Genomic DNA, 17,892 nt, shown 5'->3' with positions numbered 1-17,892 from the left:
AAATCTAAGACAGAGCTACCTGTGCTTGCATCCTGTGACTGCTGTGGCTGACTCTGAGCATATGGTGTCCCAGGTGTCTTGGCAAGTGGATGGATAGATGTTGTAAGAAAATTAAAATTCTATGGCAAGGTAAACAAAGCTCTTTTTTTAAGAGTAAGCCATTGTTCATTTACAATCAATGATAGACCACATATATGACAGTAGTCTTACAGATTATAATGGAGGTGAAAAATTCCTACTGCCTAGTGATGTCATAGCCATCCTAACATCCCAACACAAACACATTACCTTTCTATGTTTAGATACACACTTACCATTGTGTTACAATTGCCTATAATATTTAGTACAGTAACATGCTGTCCAGGTTGGTAGCCTAGGAGCAACAAGCTATATACTATGTAGTCTAGGTGCTTAGTAAGCTGAACCATCTGGGATCCTGTTAGTAACACTCTGTCATGTTCACACAAGGACGAAATCGCCTAACGACATATTTGACAGAATGTATCCCCAACATTAGCTACACACAACTATACTTAATGTTACCAAACAGTATACTTAAAAATAGTTATAGTAATAAATTTTATGTACATTTTATCACAACTTTAAAATAAAATTTAAAAAATGTGTTAACTCCAATTTAAAAATATATTATTGTGTCCACAACGGGTGAGACAAATGCACAGGAAATTTGGGGAGAGGAGTGATGAGATGAAGGAAGACACTAATAAAAATGAAAGAAAGAACAGGGAGAAAAAAGGAAAGATTAAAAGACAATTAGAAAAATACCAAGAGGGAAGGAAGAGACAGGAATTTGGAAGAGAAGGGGAGAGCAATACCTTGGCATGTTTTGAAGAGAGTTTAGTTGGGAAGATGTCTTTGTCGTATTCATTTCGTGAAAGTTACTGACTATTTCCATCCTTTGAAAGGACCTGTGGTAATCTAACTAACCACTATACACAGCTTGATCTGCTCTTTTGGGTTCTAATTATACTTTTTCTGACTTTAATATTGCCACACCAGCTCTCTTTTGTTAGCATACACATTTGTATGTGCATGTTTTTCTATAGTTGCTGTTCATGCAGCTATAACCCAGATGTTTACCCCAGATCTCATGTCTTTAAATTTTCAATCCCTTCTCTATTGGTGAACATCTATCTGGAATCATCAGCCTTCTACTGAGGAACTTCTATTAGCACTGTTTATACTGTAAATCAGATGTTGACATTCTTGCAGCTTTCAAGGTTTAAAAATGTCTTTATTCCACCTTAATTCTTGAAGGAAATTTTCTCTAAGTAGTCATTTTCTCTAAGCCCTCTAAATATATTGTCTCTAGGCCTCTGTATTTTCTGTTACGAAGTCAGCTGCCAGTCTAGTTGTTGCTACTTAGAGTGTTGTATTTTCTTGCAGCTTCTATAATTTTCCCACTGAGTGTGGCTGGCAGTTTTATTATGATGTGCCTAGTACATTTTCTTTTTATTTATTCTGTGAATTGTTGTATTAGTTTGGGAGAAATGCTCAACTATAAATATTGCTTCTGACCCTTCCTTGTGTTCCTTCTTAAAGATACAAAATAAATGTAATATTATACAAAATAAATGTAATATTAGACCTCTCACTATGATGTTTTTACTTTCCTCTGATATTTTTTCCCATTATTTTCATTGCTCTGGTTTCATTTTGGAGATTTCCTTCTTGAAAACTTTCTTTTAATTCTAGATTATCTATTTGGTTCTTTTTATGGTTTCTAGTTCTCTGAAAATGTTCAATAACGTCTTTATTCTATTTTACCATAGTATTACAGACTGAATACCCAAAAGTTTCTTTAAGTAGGTCTCTCCTCTGACACAAACCCCAAAATTTATGTGTTGAAATCTTATATCCCAATGTGATGGTGTTAGAGGTGGGGACTTTCAGAGGTGATTAGGTCTTGAGGGTAGAGTCTTCATGAATGGGATTAGTGCCTTTAAAAGAAGAGACACAAGAGCTTGCTCCCTCTGCTCTGCTCTCTGCCATGTAAGAATACAGCAAGACTATGTCCATCTGCAAACCAGAAGCTGACCATCATCAGACAACAGATATCCTGGCATCTTAATCTTGCACTTCTCAGGCTCCAGAACTGTAAGCAATAAATTTCTATTTTTTAAGCCACCCAGTCTATAATATTCTGCTACAGCAGCCCATATTAACCAAGTCATATGGTCAATAACAGTTATTTTAGTGTCTGTCTCTTAACTCTAAACAGACCTCTAGGTCTGTTTCTACTGTTTATTGTTTCTGTTCATATTTCTTGTCTCCTCATGTTTCTGAGAATTCATGATTTTACGCTGAACACTGTATTTTAAGAAAAACTGCTTATACAAATTATTTGAGGCCTATGATGCTGCTGCCTTTCTCCAGACAAGATTTGTAACTGCTTCTGCCTGATTCTAAGGAGCACTATCACTCTAAGATACTTTCAGAAACTTTATGGACCTGTAGTCCCTATCAATACCTGCTTCTGGTTCCCCTTACTCTAGAGGTTTAGCCTTTTGGATTCTAGATCAAAGTGAGAAGGGTTTCATCAAGCATCCTCTCCCTTAACAGACTCTAGAAAACAATCCCCTTCACTTCTGCACTGAGAGGCTGTCTAAAGCACTGTGCAGCCTCTGGACCTCTTGGCCTTCCTCTTGGGAACCACTGTAAGCCCTCAAGGGATTAAGTAGGCCTCTGGCTCTCAGATTCTTTACTGTCCTATCAGTTCTCTGGTCGCATGGACCAGACATTTCATTTTTTTTTTTTTTTCATTTTTTCTAGTTGTCCTTAATAGTAGATTTGATTTTTGTTTGTTACTTATCTAGAAAAAGATTTTCTTTCTCCTAGGAATTTATTAGTCTGACAAGGAGATGCCTGGCAGTTGGAACACTCCTGAGTCCTAAGTCCATTCTTCCCTCTGGAAAGAATTCTTCTGTTGCTTCTGGCCTGCTGCTACTCCTCCTCTTTCCTGCTCTTTCTCTGCTTCTAGGTCTCCTATCAATCAAATACTAGAACTCCTGGATCTTGTCATAACTCTTCACTCAACAATCTCTATTTCTTGATATTTTTTCCTTGAACTGTGAGATGGTTCCTTCATTTACCTTCACAAATTTATAACAGTTTTCAGCAGTGTTGCTTTGATTTTTATTATAGGTTTCTTTTCAGATATGATTCAAATACCATAAAGTTCACCCCCTTACAATTCTGTGGTTTTAAGGCATTCAGAGTTGTACAACCATCACCACAAATTCCTTAACATTCTCATCACTCCAAAAGCAACAAATCAAACCCATTGCCCCCATTCATTGGTCCCCCAAGAAACTACTAATCTACTTTCTATCTATGTAGATTTGTCTAGTTCAGATATTTCATATAAGTGGAATCATATAAGAGGTAGCTTTTTGTATCTGGCTTCTTCAATTAGCATATTATAAAGGTTCATCCATACTGCAGCAAATATCTGTACTTCGTTCCTTTTTATTGATGAATAACATTCAATTGTATAAACATACCACATATTGCATATTCATTTTTGAAGGACATTTTGATGCACAGAAAATTCTTAGCTGTCTTTTTCTTTCAGCAATTTGAACGTGTCATTTCACCACCTGTATGACCTCCAAGGTTTCTGATGAAAAATAGCTGTTACTCTTATTGATGTCCCTTATGCATGATAAGTCACTTCTTTCTTGCTGCTTTAAATATTCTGTCTTTGGTTTTCAGTGGTTTGAGTATGATGTATCAAGTGTGGATCTCTTTGAGCTTATCCTACGTGGAGTTCATCGGACTTCCTGGTTATGGAGACTCATGTTTTCCACCAACTATGGGAAATTTTTGGTCATAACTTACTGGAATCTTTTTATCTTCCCCCCTTCTCTATTTAGTCTTCTTCTGGAACTCCTATTATACATATATTGGTGCACCTGATTGTGTCCCACAGGTCTCTGAGGCTCTGTTCATTTTTTTTCATTCTTTTTTCCTTTCTGTTCCTCAGACTGGACAATCGCAATTGACCTGTCTTCAAGTTTGCTGATTCTTTCTTCCGTCTTCTCAAATCTACAGTTGAGTCTCCCTTAATGAATTTTTCATTTCAGTTATTATAATTTTGAACTCCAGAATTTCTATGTAGATCTCTTTATAATAGACTCTTCAAGTCTCTAGTTGGTGAGACATTGTTCTCATACTTTCCTCAGTTCTTTGGACACAGTTTCCTTTAGTTATCTAAACATACTTAAAATAGCTGATTTAAAAATCTTTGTCTACTAAGTCAAACATTTGTGCTTCCTCAGGGATGGCTTCTACTGACTCCATGGGTGTTTCCCTCTGTGTATGAGCCGTACTTTCTTTTTGGCAATGTCTCATACCTTCTTGTTGAAAACTAGACATTTTAAATAACATAATGTGGGATCTCTGGAATTAGATTCTCCTCCTACTTCCCCAGGCGTTGTTGTTGCTGCTTTTTTGTGTGGCTATTTCTTCAGTGCCTTTCCTGATCTAATTCTGTATAGTATTCTTTGTCATGTGTGGCCATTGAAGTGACTGCTTCATTAGATTAGTAGTCAGATAATGATTGCACCAAGATTTCCTTAAACACCAGAATCACAGATCTCTGCTATAGCTTGAGCTAAGAGTCCTTGTGTGTGTGTTGGGGTGCATTTTTAATGTTCTGGCAGAAAGTTTCTAACTCTGTCTTAGCCTTCACTTGCCACTTGCACAGAATCTCAGGGTCAATCTCAGCCACTGCTTAGGGCCTCTCAAGTCTTCTGAGCACGCACACAGGTCTGGACATGTGCACAGCTCTTTACATGCACTGGCCTTTGAGGTTCCCAGGAATATGAAAGAGCTTTTCAGATCTCCCTATAAATATCTCATTCCCCAGCTTTCCCTTTTAAGGTTTTTTGGTTAGCTTTTTGTTTGTTACAACTGTTATTACTATCTCAGGTAGCCGCAATGTGAAAACATGGACACTGATTGTTTTTGACAAACATTCTCAGGGAAAAAGCTGTTCCCAATGATTCTGAGTTAAGTCAAATAAAAGCAGGTACAGGATGTGGGGTTTTCCAGGGAACTGCCAGACAGGCCAAATAATGACAATTCTCTAAGAAAGAGGCTTTTTGTAGAATCTCCAACCCCATTCTGTCCCCTTCAGTGAATTTTAGGCTATTGATTTTCACCATAACATCAGAGCTGGTGGCTTTCAAGTCTACCTGGAGGTAGGGAGACAAAGATAGCAACAGGGCAAGTTAAAACATCATAAAGCTCTCTGTTCTAACTAAGAAGCCATTTGATATGATTTGGATGTTTTGCCCCTTCCAAAGCTCATGTTGAAATGTAATCCCCAATGCTGCAGGTGGGACCTGGTGAGAGGTGTTTGAATCATGGTGGGGCAAATACCTCATGAATGGCTTAGCACCACCCTTTTGTGATGAGTGAGTTCTAGCTCTGAGTTTATGCAAGATCTGATCATTTAAAAGTGTGTGGCACCTCCTCCCTCTCTTGCCATGTGAGATACTGGGTCCTGATTTTCCTTCCACCATAAGTAAAAGCTCCCTCAGGGCTCACTACAAGTTGAAAAGATGCTGCTGCTATGCTTGTATAGCCTACAGAACCATGAGCCAATTAAACCTCTTTTCTTTATAAATTACTTGGCCTCAGGTATTTCTTTATAGCAATGAAAGAACAGACTAACATACCATTTTTCTTAAATAAATGCTCCCCAGAGTGCTGTAAGCCCCTGTTAATTTTCAGAGTTCTGAAACAATTGATTTTGACCATTTTTGCTAGTACACTCACTGCCTTTACAGAAAAGAAGATTTTTGGAAGTCTTCACTCTGCCATATCTGCCTGCATCATTCTTACTGTATTTTTTAAACATTGACTAGTGGTTCAAAATTAAGAAATTGATTTTTATTTCCAAAAATTTTATTTCCAAAAATTAATTTTATTTCCAAAAATTAATTACAGGGTCATCCCTCTGTAATATCTTCTCATATATCTTCATGAATCTTCATTATTTATTGGATACAATAAAATACAAAGAGCTTAGGTTTTTCTGTTCAATGAACTTTGACAATCATAACTACCCATGTAAGTAACATCAAAACAAGATAGTACAACTTTTTCATTAGACTAGCAAGTTCCCTCTCGTTCTTCCCAGTCAAATCTCCTAGTTTTGCAATCATTTTCTAATTTCCATCACTATTCTTTTGTCTGTTCTTGAATTTCACACAAATGGAGTATTTAAGACTCATCTACGTTGTTACATGTATTGATAATTCATTCTTTTTAAAAAATGATGAGTCATATTCCATTGTACAATTTATTTATTCATTCTACTATTTATAGACATTTGGGTTGTTTTCAGTTTTGAACTATTATAAAGGTGACATAAATGTTCTTGTTCATGTCTTTTTGTGAACACATTTTCATTTCTTCTACATAATTACCTATGAGTGAAATATATTTAACTTTATGAGAAACTAATAGTTTTCCAACGTGTTTGTATCATTTCACACTCCTACCAGCAATATACAAAAGTTCCAGTTGGGTAGAGTTAGTGGGTTTGTTTTTTAAGCCATTCTAATAGATGTGTTTTAATTTGTGGTTCCGTGACGACTAATGATGTTAAGCATCATTTTACCATGTGCTTATTGTTCATTTGTATAACTAATTTTGTCTAATGTCTGTTCAAGTCTTTTGCTCATTTTAAAAATTGGGTTGTTTGCTTTTTTACTATTTGTCCTTTGTGAAATATATGTGTTGAGAGTATTTTTTTTCCAGTTTGTGGTTCATCTATTCATTTTCTCAATGATATCTCTTACAGACAGCAATTTCTTATTCTGATGAAATTCAATGTATTCTTTTTAAACTTTAGGAAGTGGTAGGCAGAAAAGCCCCCTCCCTGACAAAAAGTGCTCATGTCCTAATCCTCAAAAACTAGGAACAGATTACATTACATAGCAAAAGGGACTTTACAGATGTGATTAAGGGATCTTCAGTTATATTATGCGGATGGGCTAAATCTATCACAGGAGCCCTTAAAAGTATAAGAGGAAGGCCTTAGGGTGAATCATAAAGACATAACAGTGGAAGAAGAGGCAGGACAGATTCAAAGCATGGAAGGCACTAGACCTGCCACTGCCAGCTTTGAAAATGGAGGAAGAGGACTGTAAGCCCACAAGAGAAATGTGAGTGGCCTCTATGAGCTGGGAACAGGCCTTAACTGACAGCTAGACAAAAAATGGGCTCCTAAAATTTAAAACCACTAGCAACTGAATTCTGCCAACAACGTGAATGGGCAAGGAAACAGATTTCCCCCCAGAGGGCTTCTAAATAAACCCAGCCCTGCTGACACTGATTTTGGTATTGTGAGACTCTAAGACCCAGTGAACACACTGGATTTCCAACCTAAGGGAACTGTAAGGTAATACATTTGTATTGCTTTAACATGCTAAATTTGTGGTAATTTGTCATGGCAGCAGTAGCAAACTAAATAAAGGTGCTTTTTGTGCTCTGTCCAAATATTTGCCTACCCTGAGTTTGAAAGTTCTTCTATTTTTCTTCAAGGTTTTATTAACATTTTAAGTTCTCTTTTGTTTCTTCTATTATGTCTGCCTCGACAGGAATCCCCTAATTTGACCGGACTACTTGCTGTCTCTCCTTTAAGTTTCAAAGTGCCCTTATATGACCTGTGGCTTCTCTCTACCTGCCCTTTCATCAGGTGTGAGTTTTCTTGACACCTATGCAAGGTGGGAATATTCAAGTCTTTTAGGCAGTAATGATGGCAGACCGACTAAGGTATAGCAGGTGGCCAAAGGCTGAGCAGACTGAGATTACTTTAAGGGCTAATGGTCCCATGGCCACCTTCAGAACATTCTTTGTACAAGGGATATTCTATCCCGGCCTCCTCCCCCGACCCAGCCTATCTAAATTCAACCAGAGTTTGATTCCTGGCTCAAGTTCCATAGCTTCTATGAATTTTTCTCTGAGCAGCCTGCAGGCTCACTTACGTCACTCATTTGTCATATTTCCACAGAAACCACACATCTCTGATATGTATGCCTGGTCTCTCCAACCTGATCATCTGTAACCCCAGCTGAATAAACGCTGTTGAGCTAAACTGGCAAATCATTTCAAGTGCATACATTTGACTCAACAATGCTATATTCAGGAGTATATCCTAAGGAAATAATCAGCAAAATGTATTAAAGATCTATGTATAAATATGTTCACTGTGATGGTGTTTAAAGTGGCAAATTGGGAAGAACCTGAATGTCCAACAGTAGGAGACCAGCTAAAATAAGTATGGTACAGCTCTGTAAGAGACTCAATGAAGGCATTTAAAATGATGAAGCAAATCTCATATATATTAAAACAAAAAGATATTTTACTACATGAAAAAAGAGTATCAAGAATACTAGGATGTCATGTTTGGAAATAATTTCATCACTTCCACAACCAAAAATCATTAAAAATCTCCATATAGTACTCTGTAAGGGTCAAATATATGTATTTGGAAGGATATATAACTAAAGTGCTAACTGATTATCTCTCGCAAAGTTCTCTTTTCCTTCAACATTTTCTATATTGAAGGTTTTACAATGAATATAAATTTTTTCAATTTAAAATGTTTATTTTAAAAGTCAACACATGTGCCCATTCAATAATCCAGCTCCTGCTCCTCGTTTTTAAAAACTGTGGTAAAATTCACTTTACATAAAATTCATCGTCACCTCTTAAAGCAGTTTCTTCCTCCATGTGCCTAATTAACATGACTATATTACTGTTCTCCATTCACCAGATTCAGAAGAGTACTGATTTCTATTATAGGGGATGACGATTTTTTAACTCAATTATACCAACTCTCATCTTCTCTCGATATGCAATTATTTTAGTTCAATTTTTGTTAAATCCACATTGTCATGATGAAAGTTAAGCACATATTAGTCATTAAGAACCATGTGGGATTCCTTCCACTTCTCTCTTGTGATGACCCTGTTTCCTGGATCCCATGACTTCTTTGCTCAATGTGGTCCCTCTTTAGGATGGGAACACATTCTCTACTAGCTTCTGGAGAAGGAATGCCAGGGAGGTAAATTTTTGCTGTGTAACTTTGTACAGCTGAAACAAGTTTCTTTCTACCCTCACATTTGACTGATAGGCTGGGCAGAGAATTCTGGGTTGAAAATATAATTAAAGGTGTTGTCTTACTGTCTTCAAGTTTCCAAAGTTATTGAGACATTCCATGCCAGTTCTATTCCTGATCCTTGGGTATGACCTGTTTGGTTTTTTTTTTTTCTTTCTGGAAGTTTTTAGGATCTTCATTTTATTCCCTGTGATCTCAAATTTCACCACAATATGCCTCGTTATGGGTCTCTTTCATCATTATGCTGGGCCTTGGTAGACATTTTTAACCTAGAGATACATTCTTCAGCTCTCAGAGATTTCTTCTTTCTTTACATTTCCTCCCTTAAGTTCTCTTCTGTTTTTTCTTCTAAATATTGAGCCTTCTGGATTTACTCTCAAAAGTTCCATTTCTATTTCTCACCTATTTTCTATTTTGTTTTTAAAATTTAACTTTCTGGAAGAATTCCTTGACTAACTTCCAAATTTTATAGAATTTTTTAAATTTTATCTATCATATTTTAAATTTCTAAGACTGTTCTTGTTCTTCAATTGTTCTTTTTCTCTTTATTACTCTCCTGGTTTTGTTTTATAGATTTACTATTTTTTCTTGAATATTTAAATTATAATTTCTTTTTTGTCTTTTCTTTTTTTTTTTTTTTTTTTTTGAGACAGAGTCTCGCTCTGTCCCCAGGCTGGAGGGCAATGGTGTGATCTCAGCTCACTGCAACCTCCGCCTCCCAGGCTCAAACGATTCTCCCACCTCAACCTCCAGAGTAGCTGAGATTACAGGTACCCTCTATCATGCCCGGCTAATTTTTATATTTTTGAAGAGATGGGCTTTCACCATGTTGGCCAGGCTGGTCTTGAACTCCTGACCTAAGGTGATCCACCCACCTACCCTGGCCTCCCAAAGTGCTGGGATTACAGGCGTGAGCCACCACGCCCAGCCAATATAAATTATAATTTATTTGAAACTTTCTGCAATGTCTCTGCTTCTTCCAAGTTCTATTTTTTGTTTATTATTATTATTTAGAGACAGGGTATCTCTCTGTGGCCCAGTCATAACTCACTGCAATGTCAAACTCCTAGGATCAAGGGCTTCTTCCACCTCAGCCTCCTCAGTAGCTGGGAATACAGGCGTGTGCCACCACAGTCAGGTAAGTGTTTTTTTTTTCTTTTTTAGAAACAAAGCTTTGCTACGTTGCCCAGGCTGATCTCAAACTCCTGGCCTCAAGCAATCCTCCTACCTTAGCCTCTCAAAGTGCTAGGATTACAGGTGCAAGCCACTGTACCTGGCCAGTAGTGTACTTACAGTTTTGTGGGTTTTACAGTTTGTTCAAGTCTTTTGGGGTTGGGAGTGCTTAACCAGTTTGATCTTCTTTGTCTCTCAAACAAGCAGTAGCATCCTCAAGCAGCACAGGAGGAAACTGGTCCAGCAAGGTTGAGTGGCAGGCTCAAGGCCATATGGTTAGCCTGGCATGGTCAGGGCTGCAATTCAGGTCATCTGACTCCCCAGGAGGTGCCTCTTTTATGTCACACCACCTCTTGGACACTGATGTCAGGCCAACTAATGTTGACCACTACCAAGGAATGGGAAAAGGGGAGAGGAGCGCTGGGTAGCACTGGGCTCTGATGGAGAGGTGTCTCAGGCCTCCTGAAGCACAGTGATGCCATGTATCGCTGACCCCAGACTCTGCAAATTCTGATCCATTTTTTAGTATATTCTCATCTGATCCTGAGAGAGAGAAAGCACGCAGGTGCCACTGTTGCCTTTTATACAATAGAGAACCAAGGGCTAAAGAGTGAAAACCACACAAGGCCTTGTAGCCAGAGGCAACAACGCTGAACCCCAAGCCCAGTTTTCCCAACTCCTCCTTCCCTTTCTCCCATTGGGGTGGGAGAAGGTGGTGGGGGGCTCTGTTGGCAGCTCTCTAAGTGGGCTCACCTCCCTGTCTTCAGCCACTTATGGAAAGCATACCCCCAGAGGGCGGGCCCCATGCTGAGGGCCCATGGGCACACAGCCTCCAAGGTGCCTTCTCACCCACAGAAGTTCACAGCTGCTAGGGCCCTGTCTTCTCAGAAACACTACAGCAGTGGTGGCGGCAGCAGCAAGCTCTCTGAGACAAGCCCATGCACTGGTGGTAGTGTTTTTGTTTTCACTTTTAAGTAAAATATTTTTTTAAACAAAAAAAATAACAAAAAGATACCTACCTAAGCTAAATTCTAAAATGGGCTCATCTGGGTCTTGTATATTTCCTAAATAGAAAAGAAATGACAGAAAAATCACCCTTAATAAACTTTTCCCTGTTTTTAGACTTAATGCACAAATAACCCTCTACTTCCCCCCAACAACAACAACAAAAACTGTCATGCAAGACAATTTCTTCATTTTAAAAATATTTTGTTTTTGAGATTGCTATGAAGTCCCTGACCCCACAACCAAACCCCTGCTCCTCCTTGGGTCTACACATCAACAGCAGGGAGGCCTTTTACCATGGCCTGGGCATTTGCTGGCCAGATACTTGGACATTCCCACACTACCCTGGTGGTGCCCCCCTTCCCCTGCAAACTGGAAAACTAACATAGTCAAGCTCCAGCAAAAGTGGTTCACAGGAAGAGGGCTGATGACCCCTTTCCTATTTACTGGTTCAACCAGAAGGATGCTAAACTAGGGTACCCTGTAGTCTAGGGTAGTCATGGGGACTTATCAGATACCTCCCAGCACTGCCACAGTGTGAAGCCATGCTCTGTGAGCTCATACCTGGAGCCCGGTATAGGCCCTGTGAGGCTCACCTGCCAGAGAGAGGCCCAGCATGTCGGCCGCCACGTCAATGGTAGAAGCCCGCTGCATTGCACGGGCCCTGGCACCATGGCGAGGGCTGTGCTCTCTTGCTGTCATGATGTCATTAGTGATGATGTGCTTCTTGATCCTGGGTCAGACCACGCCTGATAACCCGGGAAGCGTTGGCACTGAGCCCTAGTCCCCTAAAGTGGCAGTAGCCCTGAGAGATAGGAGCAAACACTGGTAAGAAATCATGGGGATGGTGATGGAGAGGCATCATGTTCTCATTTAGAAAGAACGTGACCTGGGTGGGGGCGGGGGTGGGGGTGGGGATTAAAAAAAAAAAAAGAAAGAAAGAATGTGACTTAATGCGGGAAAGGTACAATAACCAGGATTCCCAGCATGTGAGGAACCAGGGTGAACAGTCTGCTGCTCCCTGCCCATTCTGGTCACTTCTTCCTCCTTACTCCCCAACACAGAGTGTCCATGGGATCCCTTGAGCATGTCTTGTCTTCTTCAACGGAGATATGCCACAGTGAATAATGGTTTTCACATAATCATAAAACACGGCTTTTGAGATTTTCTTTATTATGCTCTTCTGTTGGCAAGCCTCATAGAACCTTTAAAAATTTAAATCAATTCACCACAATCTGTGAGAAGGGTAAAGCTGCAGAAGAGTCTGCTGCCCATGGGCTACATCCAGGTGGCAAAACACTAGTGAGACAAAGCTCACAACTTTAACCTGCTGGCTTTCTTCCCAGAGCTGCATAAACTTCATGTATGTCTGGATCTCAGGCTTTCCTTCCTGCAAAGCATATAATCTAGGCCTAAGCGAAGTGGAGGGTGCTGTGCTGTGGAGGTGGAGGGTTCTAAGTAAAACACCGCCACAGGCTGAGTCAGACATTTCACATGGCTCAGAGCTCCAGAACCCACACTCTGCTCTCAAAACTAGGTTAAGCAGAGAGAAGGGAGTTTTAGGTTTTTCCCACCCTATGTGCTACAACTCCTGCTGTCTCGAGAAAGAATTAACCTTTAGAAGATAATTAGACTGACTATAAGCCTACTTTAAAACACTTTCTCAGAGGTCTTCATATTTCCAGAGATAGCCCTGTCTTCCCAAAGGGTATCCACACCTTGTGCCTGAAGGACCTGGGTTCCTGTCCTTGGGTTAATTCACCAAAAACTTACTGGACACGTTTGTTCTCGGACCATGTGGCATTTCTTCATAGAAGCACGTCCAAATCCATCATCTAAAAATAAGAAAGCAAAAACTTAACCGGCTGGTCAAACATGAAGTTCCTGAGAATGCAATGCCTAGAAATGTAGAGAGGCCAAGAGCCTCCATGTTAGTTTGAGCTCCATACCCCAATTTAACTTTCTGGCTCAAAAATACAAGTTCTGCTCAAACCCAAAAAAATAAGAAACAGAAAGCACATATTCCTCTCCCCTGCAGGGCTGATCTATTGGGGAAGTCTAGGCCTGTCCTAAAGAGCCAAGTGGGCAGCTGGGTGTGGTTTAGGGACATGAGGAGACAAGAATCTAGGTCCAGTTTCCCCACTCACAAACTGCAGGCCCTGGGAGAAGCTGCAGGGACCTCTAAGGCCCTTCCCTTCAGGATGGATGGGCTGCACCCATCTCATGGGGCCATAATGAAAACCAAATGTGCATGAACAGGAGAATGTTCTGCAGACTCCACTAGACTCCCACACTGCTGCTGCTGCTGGGGCCTCAGGCCCCACTTAGTCCCAGCACCAAGGGGGCTGTTGGGCAGTCCTCAGGGCTCGGCTCATGAGCCATCCCTCTTAAAGCACCAGGATCAGGGAATCAGATGATAGAAAGAGCAGAGTGCTTGGCCCAGGGCAGACTCAGTTTCTCTTGCAGGCTGTGCTCCTATCCCTCCCACTAGGAGTGCCCAGGGATCTTCAGCCTGTGCATCTCTGTAGACAGGGCAGTGCCCTGGTGGGGGAGCAACAAAATAAAAATCACCAAGGGGAAGATTCACTGGTTAGCATCAAAAGGCGCACAAGTGAAACAATATGCGACACGACTGGTAAAACAGGAAAGTGCTTACGGTACTAGTATCTGTGTTTTACAGTAATGCTTGTACACATTAACAAAAAACTCACCAAAATGCAAGTGGCAAAAGGTAGGAATTCATAAAAGAGGAATACACATGGTAAACATTTTGAAAAAGTGACCAAACTCACTAAGTAACACAATGCTTAATACACTTTCCTTCACCTGCAAACGTCCTCCAAAAGAGTTGTTTGTTCTTGAATGAGAATACATATTGCTGGAGGATCTGGCGGAAGCTGTCTAGGACTCTCCTATACAGCTGATCACATCTTAGAATAGTTCAAACATTTAGAAAGCAATCTGGCATTGATTATCAAAATTTGTAAATAATAACAAAACTCTTGCCAATAGTCTAGAACATGGAAAAGACTACTGGGTAAAAATGCTTATTGTAGCATTACTTACAATAATAAAGCAATCCAAATGCCCAGCTATAGGTAAGAAAAGAACGTTCTTAAACATCCATAAGACACACTATTATCTGGCTATCAAAATGATCATAATAAATCCAACAGACACATGAAAAGTTCTTCAATCCCATTAGTCATCAGGGAAATGCAAACTGAAACTGTGAGATACCTCTGCACAACTACTAGAACAGCAAAAATGACAAAGACAGACAATACCAAGTGCTGCTAGGGATGTGGAGTCAATGGAAGTGACACTCTACTGGTAGAGCGTAAATGGTCAGCCATGCTGGAAAACTGGCCGCCTCTATTTAAGTTAAACATATACCTACCCCGTGACCTGGCATACAACTCAGAGGGGGAATTGCTAACAGAAACGCACAGTTATGCTCCCCAAAAGCCTGTAGAGAGGTTTGGAGCAGTGATGTTCACAGTAGGCAGATACTAGAGACAACCCAAACATTCATCAACAGTAGAACAGATGAAACAATGGGATGAGTCTCAGAAACAACGTCAAGGGGAAAGTTAAGATTATTCTAGGCAAATAAATCCATTCATACGAAGTTCAAGCACAGGCCAAACGAATCTGTGGGATTCGGAATATGGAGAGTGGTATCCTGAAGGGGTAGGTACTGACTGGGGAGGGTGAGGGGGCTTCTGGGGCTCTGGAAATGATCTGGGTATGGATTACACACAGACTTTACCGTGTGAAATTCACTGAGCTGCACACATGTGATTTTTATACCCCCAAACAAGGTGTATACAAAACAGCATTGCATAAAAAAACAAGTCAGTTCTGCATCATGTGTTTTTAAGGAAATAGCCTGTCTTTGCTCTGTTTGTAGACATTTAAAGAGATACTGTACAGAGGGGACAGCCAGCAGGAGGTTGCATCAAGACGATAGCCACGCTGTGGATGTGATCATGGGGAATTGTCTTGTTCCTTCTCTCATGGCCACCCTCTTGTGTCACTGAAGATTGCACCCCATGCAGGGCAGCACCCTAGGCATGACTTCAGCTTGAAGAAGAGGCTCTTCCCTCTTGAACATTTTCCCAGTGTGTCTCCAGCATTCCATTGCTTGCCTTGCTGCCCTGCTCAGCCTGTTAGTGAAGGTGTCGGTCACCCCCTTCACTTGTGACAGTGGAGACAGGCCACCTAACAGAGGGACACATCTGTACCCCAACATTCTGCCAGACCTGGGGATGCTCCAAAACTCACCCATGCCCACCCCTTTCCACCTCTCCCTGCAGGGTCCCTGCCCACTCCACCTGCCTGATCTGCCCTTAGGAGGGTGGTTTACATCCTAGGCATCATGAGGTTTCTGGAGATAGAAATGCTTAAAGGGGTACATCTACAGACTAATTTTACACCTGAGACAGTTCACAGGTCACAGAAATTTCAGGTCAAAAAGACCTTAGAAGTACTTCGTAGTTATTTGGGGACATTTAATTAGAATCTGCAATTTAAGGCATTAAGGCCCAGAACACAAAGCTAATCTGCAAAGCTGAACTCAATTTCTCTTCTTGTTCTCATTAATACGAGGTAATTCACCAAGGATTCTTATATTCCCAAGGTCCTTGTTTTTCCTCCCAGCTCCATTTGAAAACCAGAGCTCATTAGGAGGAAAAACAGCACTTAAATAGAAGAGGAGACAGAGTATGTGGGAGTTGTCTAGGAGGCTGGAAATTTTTCTTGGAGTCAAGAAAAAAGAAGCAATAACCCATGAAGCGAGCAGCCCCCATTCCTCATTCTGTGCAGTCACGTGACCCCTTCAACAGGAGGCAGTGGACCATGAAGTAGACAGCAAACCCCCAGGTTTTATCCCACTGACGTCCCTTCCAGCCCTGGGAGCGAGGAACTGGGTGGTGGAGAGGGCACTAGTAGGAAGGGAGGGGTGTTAGGATTCACACAGGACTAGTGAGGTGACAAGGCCTTCAGCAGCAGTCCTGGGAAAGGTGTGCCAGGGGCCTGGAGGGAGTACTGCAGGCCCCTTCGCCTCAGTAACCTCTCAGGCTCCCCTGAGCTGGTGTTGAGGGGCGAGGATTAACACATCAGAGCTCCACTTTTGCTTATCTTATTCACTAGGGTTCTTCTAAGAATAATTTTTAAAAGGAGTTGAACAGATGAGGTCACAGACACTCAGACAGAGTGATTTTTTCAAGGTCGCGTGGAGGTGAAGGATGAATGAACTATCATTATCAACCCAAAGAAAAAGCCCAAGGGCAATGGGGGTCCTTCTCCCTACCCTACCCACTGACCCTGTCCTACGCCACCCCAGCCTATTGCTGTCTGTGGTACCAAATGGGCTGAGAAGCTTCACTGTGCCTCTGCTCTCCAAACACAGGCAGCATAAGAGAGAAAGTAAAATGAAAGGCTGGCATGAAGCTGAGCATGAGTCAGCAGCCCCTAAGAAAGAGGTTACTTTACATAAGCAGAAAGAGGAAGGACTTACTCTCAGAAACCCCAAATCCAGGACAGCTAAAATCACAGATCAATGAGATGTCACACCATTCACTGGCACTGAAAGTTACTATTAATAATAACCTGAGAGAGACAAATATCACCTTCCTGCAGATAGACAGGAAGGAATACTGCAAAGGATGCGAATGAACCTCCAGCCGGAAGAGGTGCACAAGGCAAGGCACGTGGGAAAGGGCATGGAGCTGCCAAGCCTGCCTATGTGCCACTCCCCAGGAACCTCTGCATGTTCAGCTATCCAAAAGCTCCCAGAACTCAGTCTTCTGGAGTTTTGTACTTTTTTTTTTAAGCTTTTAGAGACAGGGTCTTGCTCTGTCTCCTAGGCTGGAGTGCAATGACCTGATGACGGCTTACTGTAGCCTCAAATTCCTGGGCTCAAGTTATCCACCCACCTCAGCCTCCCGAGTAGCTGAGACTATACATGTGAGCCACCTCACCTGGATAATTATTAATTTTCTTAAATTAGAGATGGGGTGTCGCTATGTTGCCCAGGCAGGTCTCAAACTCCTGACCTCAAGCATCCTCCCACCTTGACCTCCCAAAGTGGTGGGATTATAGGTGTGAGCCATAACACCCAGCCTTCTTTTGGGTCTTTAATGAAAGCTTCATTATGGACATAATTGACTACATCACTAGCCATTGATGTACTGGCTCAACCTTCAGCCTCTCCCAGAGGCCCTCTAATCATGGGATTACTCTGGCAACCAGCCAAATCCTTAAGCAATCTAGAAGCCCCCAGATACCAGTCATCTCATTTGCATACAAAGACACTCTTATCACTCCAGAGATTCTAAGAATACCTCAGGAAAAGAGGGAGGAAGATCAAATATATATTTCACAATACCACACCCCTCTCTAACTCCAGGTGAAGCTCGGGACACTCTGAACACATCTCCTGAGCCCTCCCCACACCACTATTCCCTGGGGTAGGCTTGGACCTCACCATTCCGGACACTCCATGGTGTGAGATGGCTTTAATGTCAAGATGTTGGGTTCACTGAAGTGACTCT

General features: G+C 41.2%; 1 protein-coding gene across 14 annotated transcripts in view; it reads right to left on the bottom strand.

Moving 5' to 3' along the window:
- Window positions 1-17,892, bottom strand: part of INPP4A (inositol polyphosphate-4-phosphatase type I A) — a 144,743-nt gene that overhangs the window by 56,388 nt on the left and 70,463 nt on the right. For 11 of the 14 annotated variants that reach the window (XM_021671760.2, XM_064371464.1, XM_064371462.1 and 8 more), the window contains exons 2-4: window positions 13,109-13,170; window positions 11,932-12,140; window positions 11,350-11,394 (exon numbers count right to left, since the gene is read on the bottom strand). In XM_021671760.2, coding sequence (XP_021527435.2) covers window positions 11,350-11,394; window positions 11,932-12,037 — 151 coding nt within the window. In that variant the 5' untranslated portion in view covers window positions 12,038-12,140; window positions 13,109-13,170. The other 3 variants (XM_064371465.1, XM_064371468.1, XM_064371467.1) reach the window with 3 other exon arrangements.

Source organism: Aotus nancymaae, unplaced genomic scaffold (genome assembly GCF_030222135.1).
Source record: "Aotus nancymaae isolate 86718 unplaced genomic scaffold, 86718_ANA_hifiasm-v0.15.2.pri h1tg000131l, whole genome shotgun sequence".
NCBI lineage: Eukaryota > Metazoa > Chordata > Mammalia > Primates > Aotidae > Aotus > Aotus nancymaae.
The sequence above is the reverse complement of the archived record's forward strand: the minus strand, read 5'-3'. Positions and strand labels throughout refer to the sequence as shown.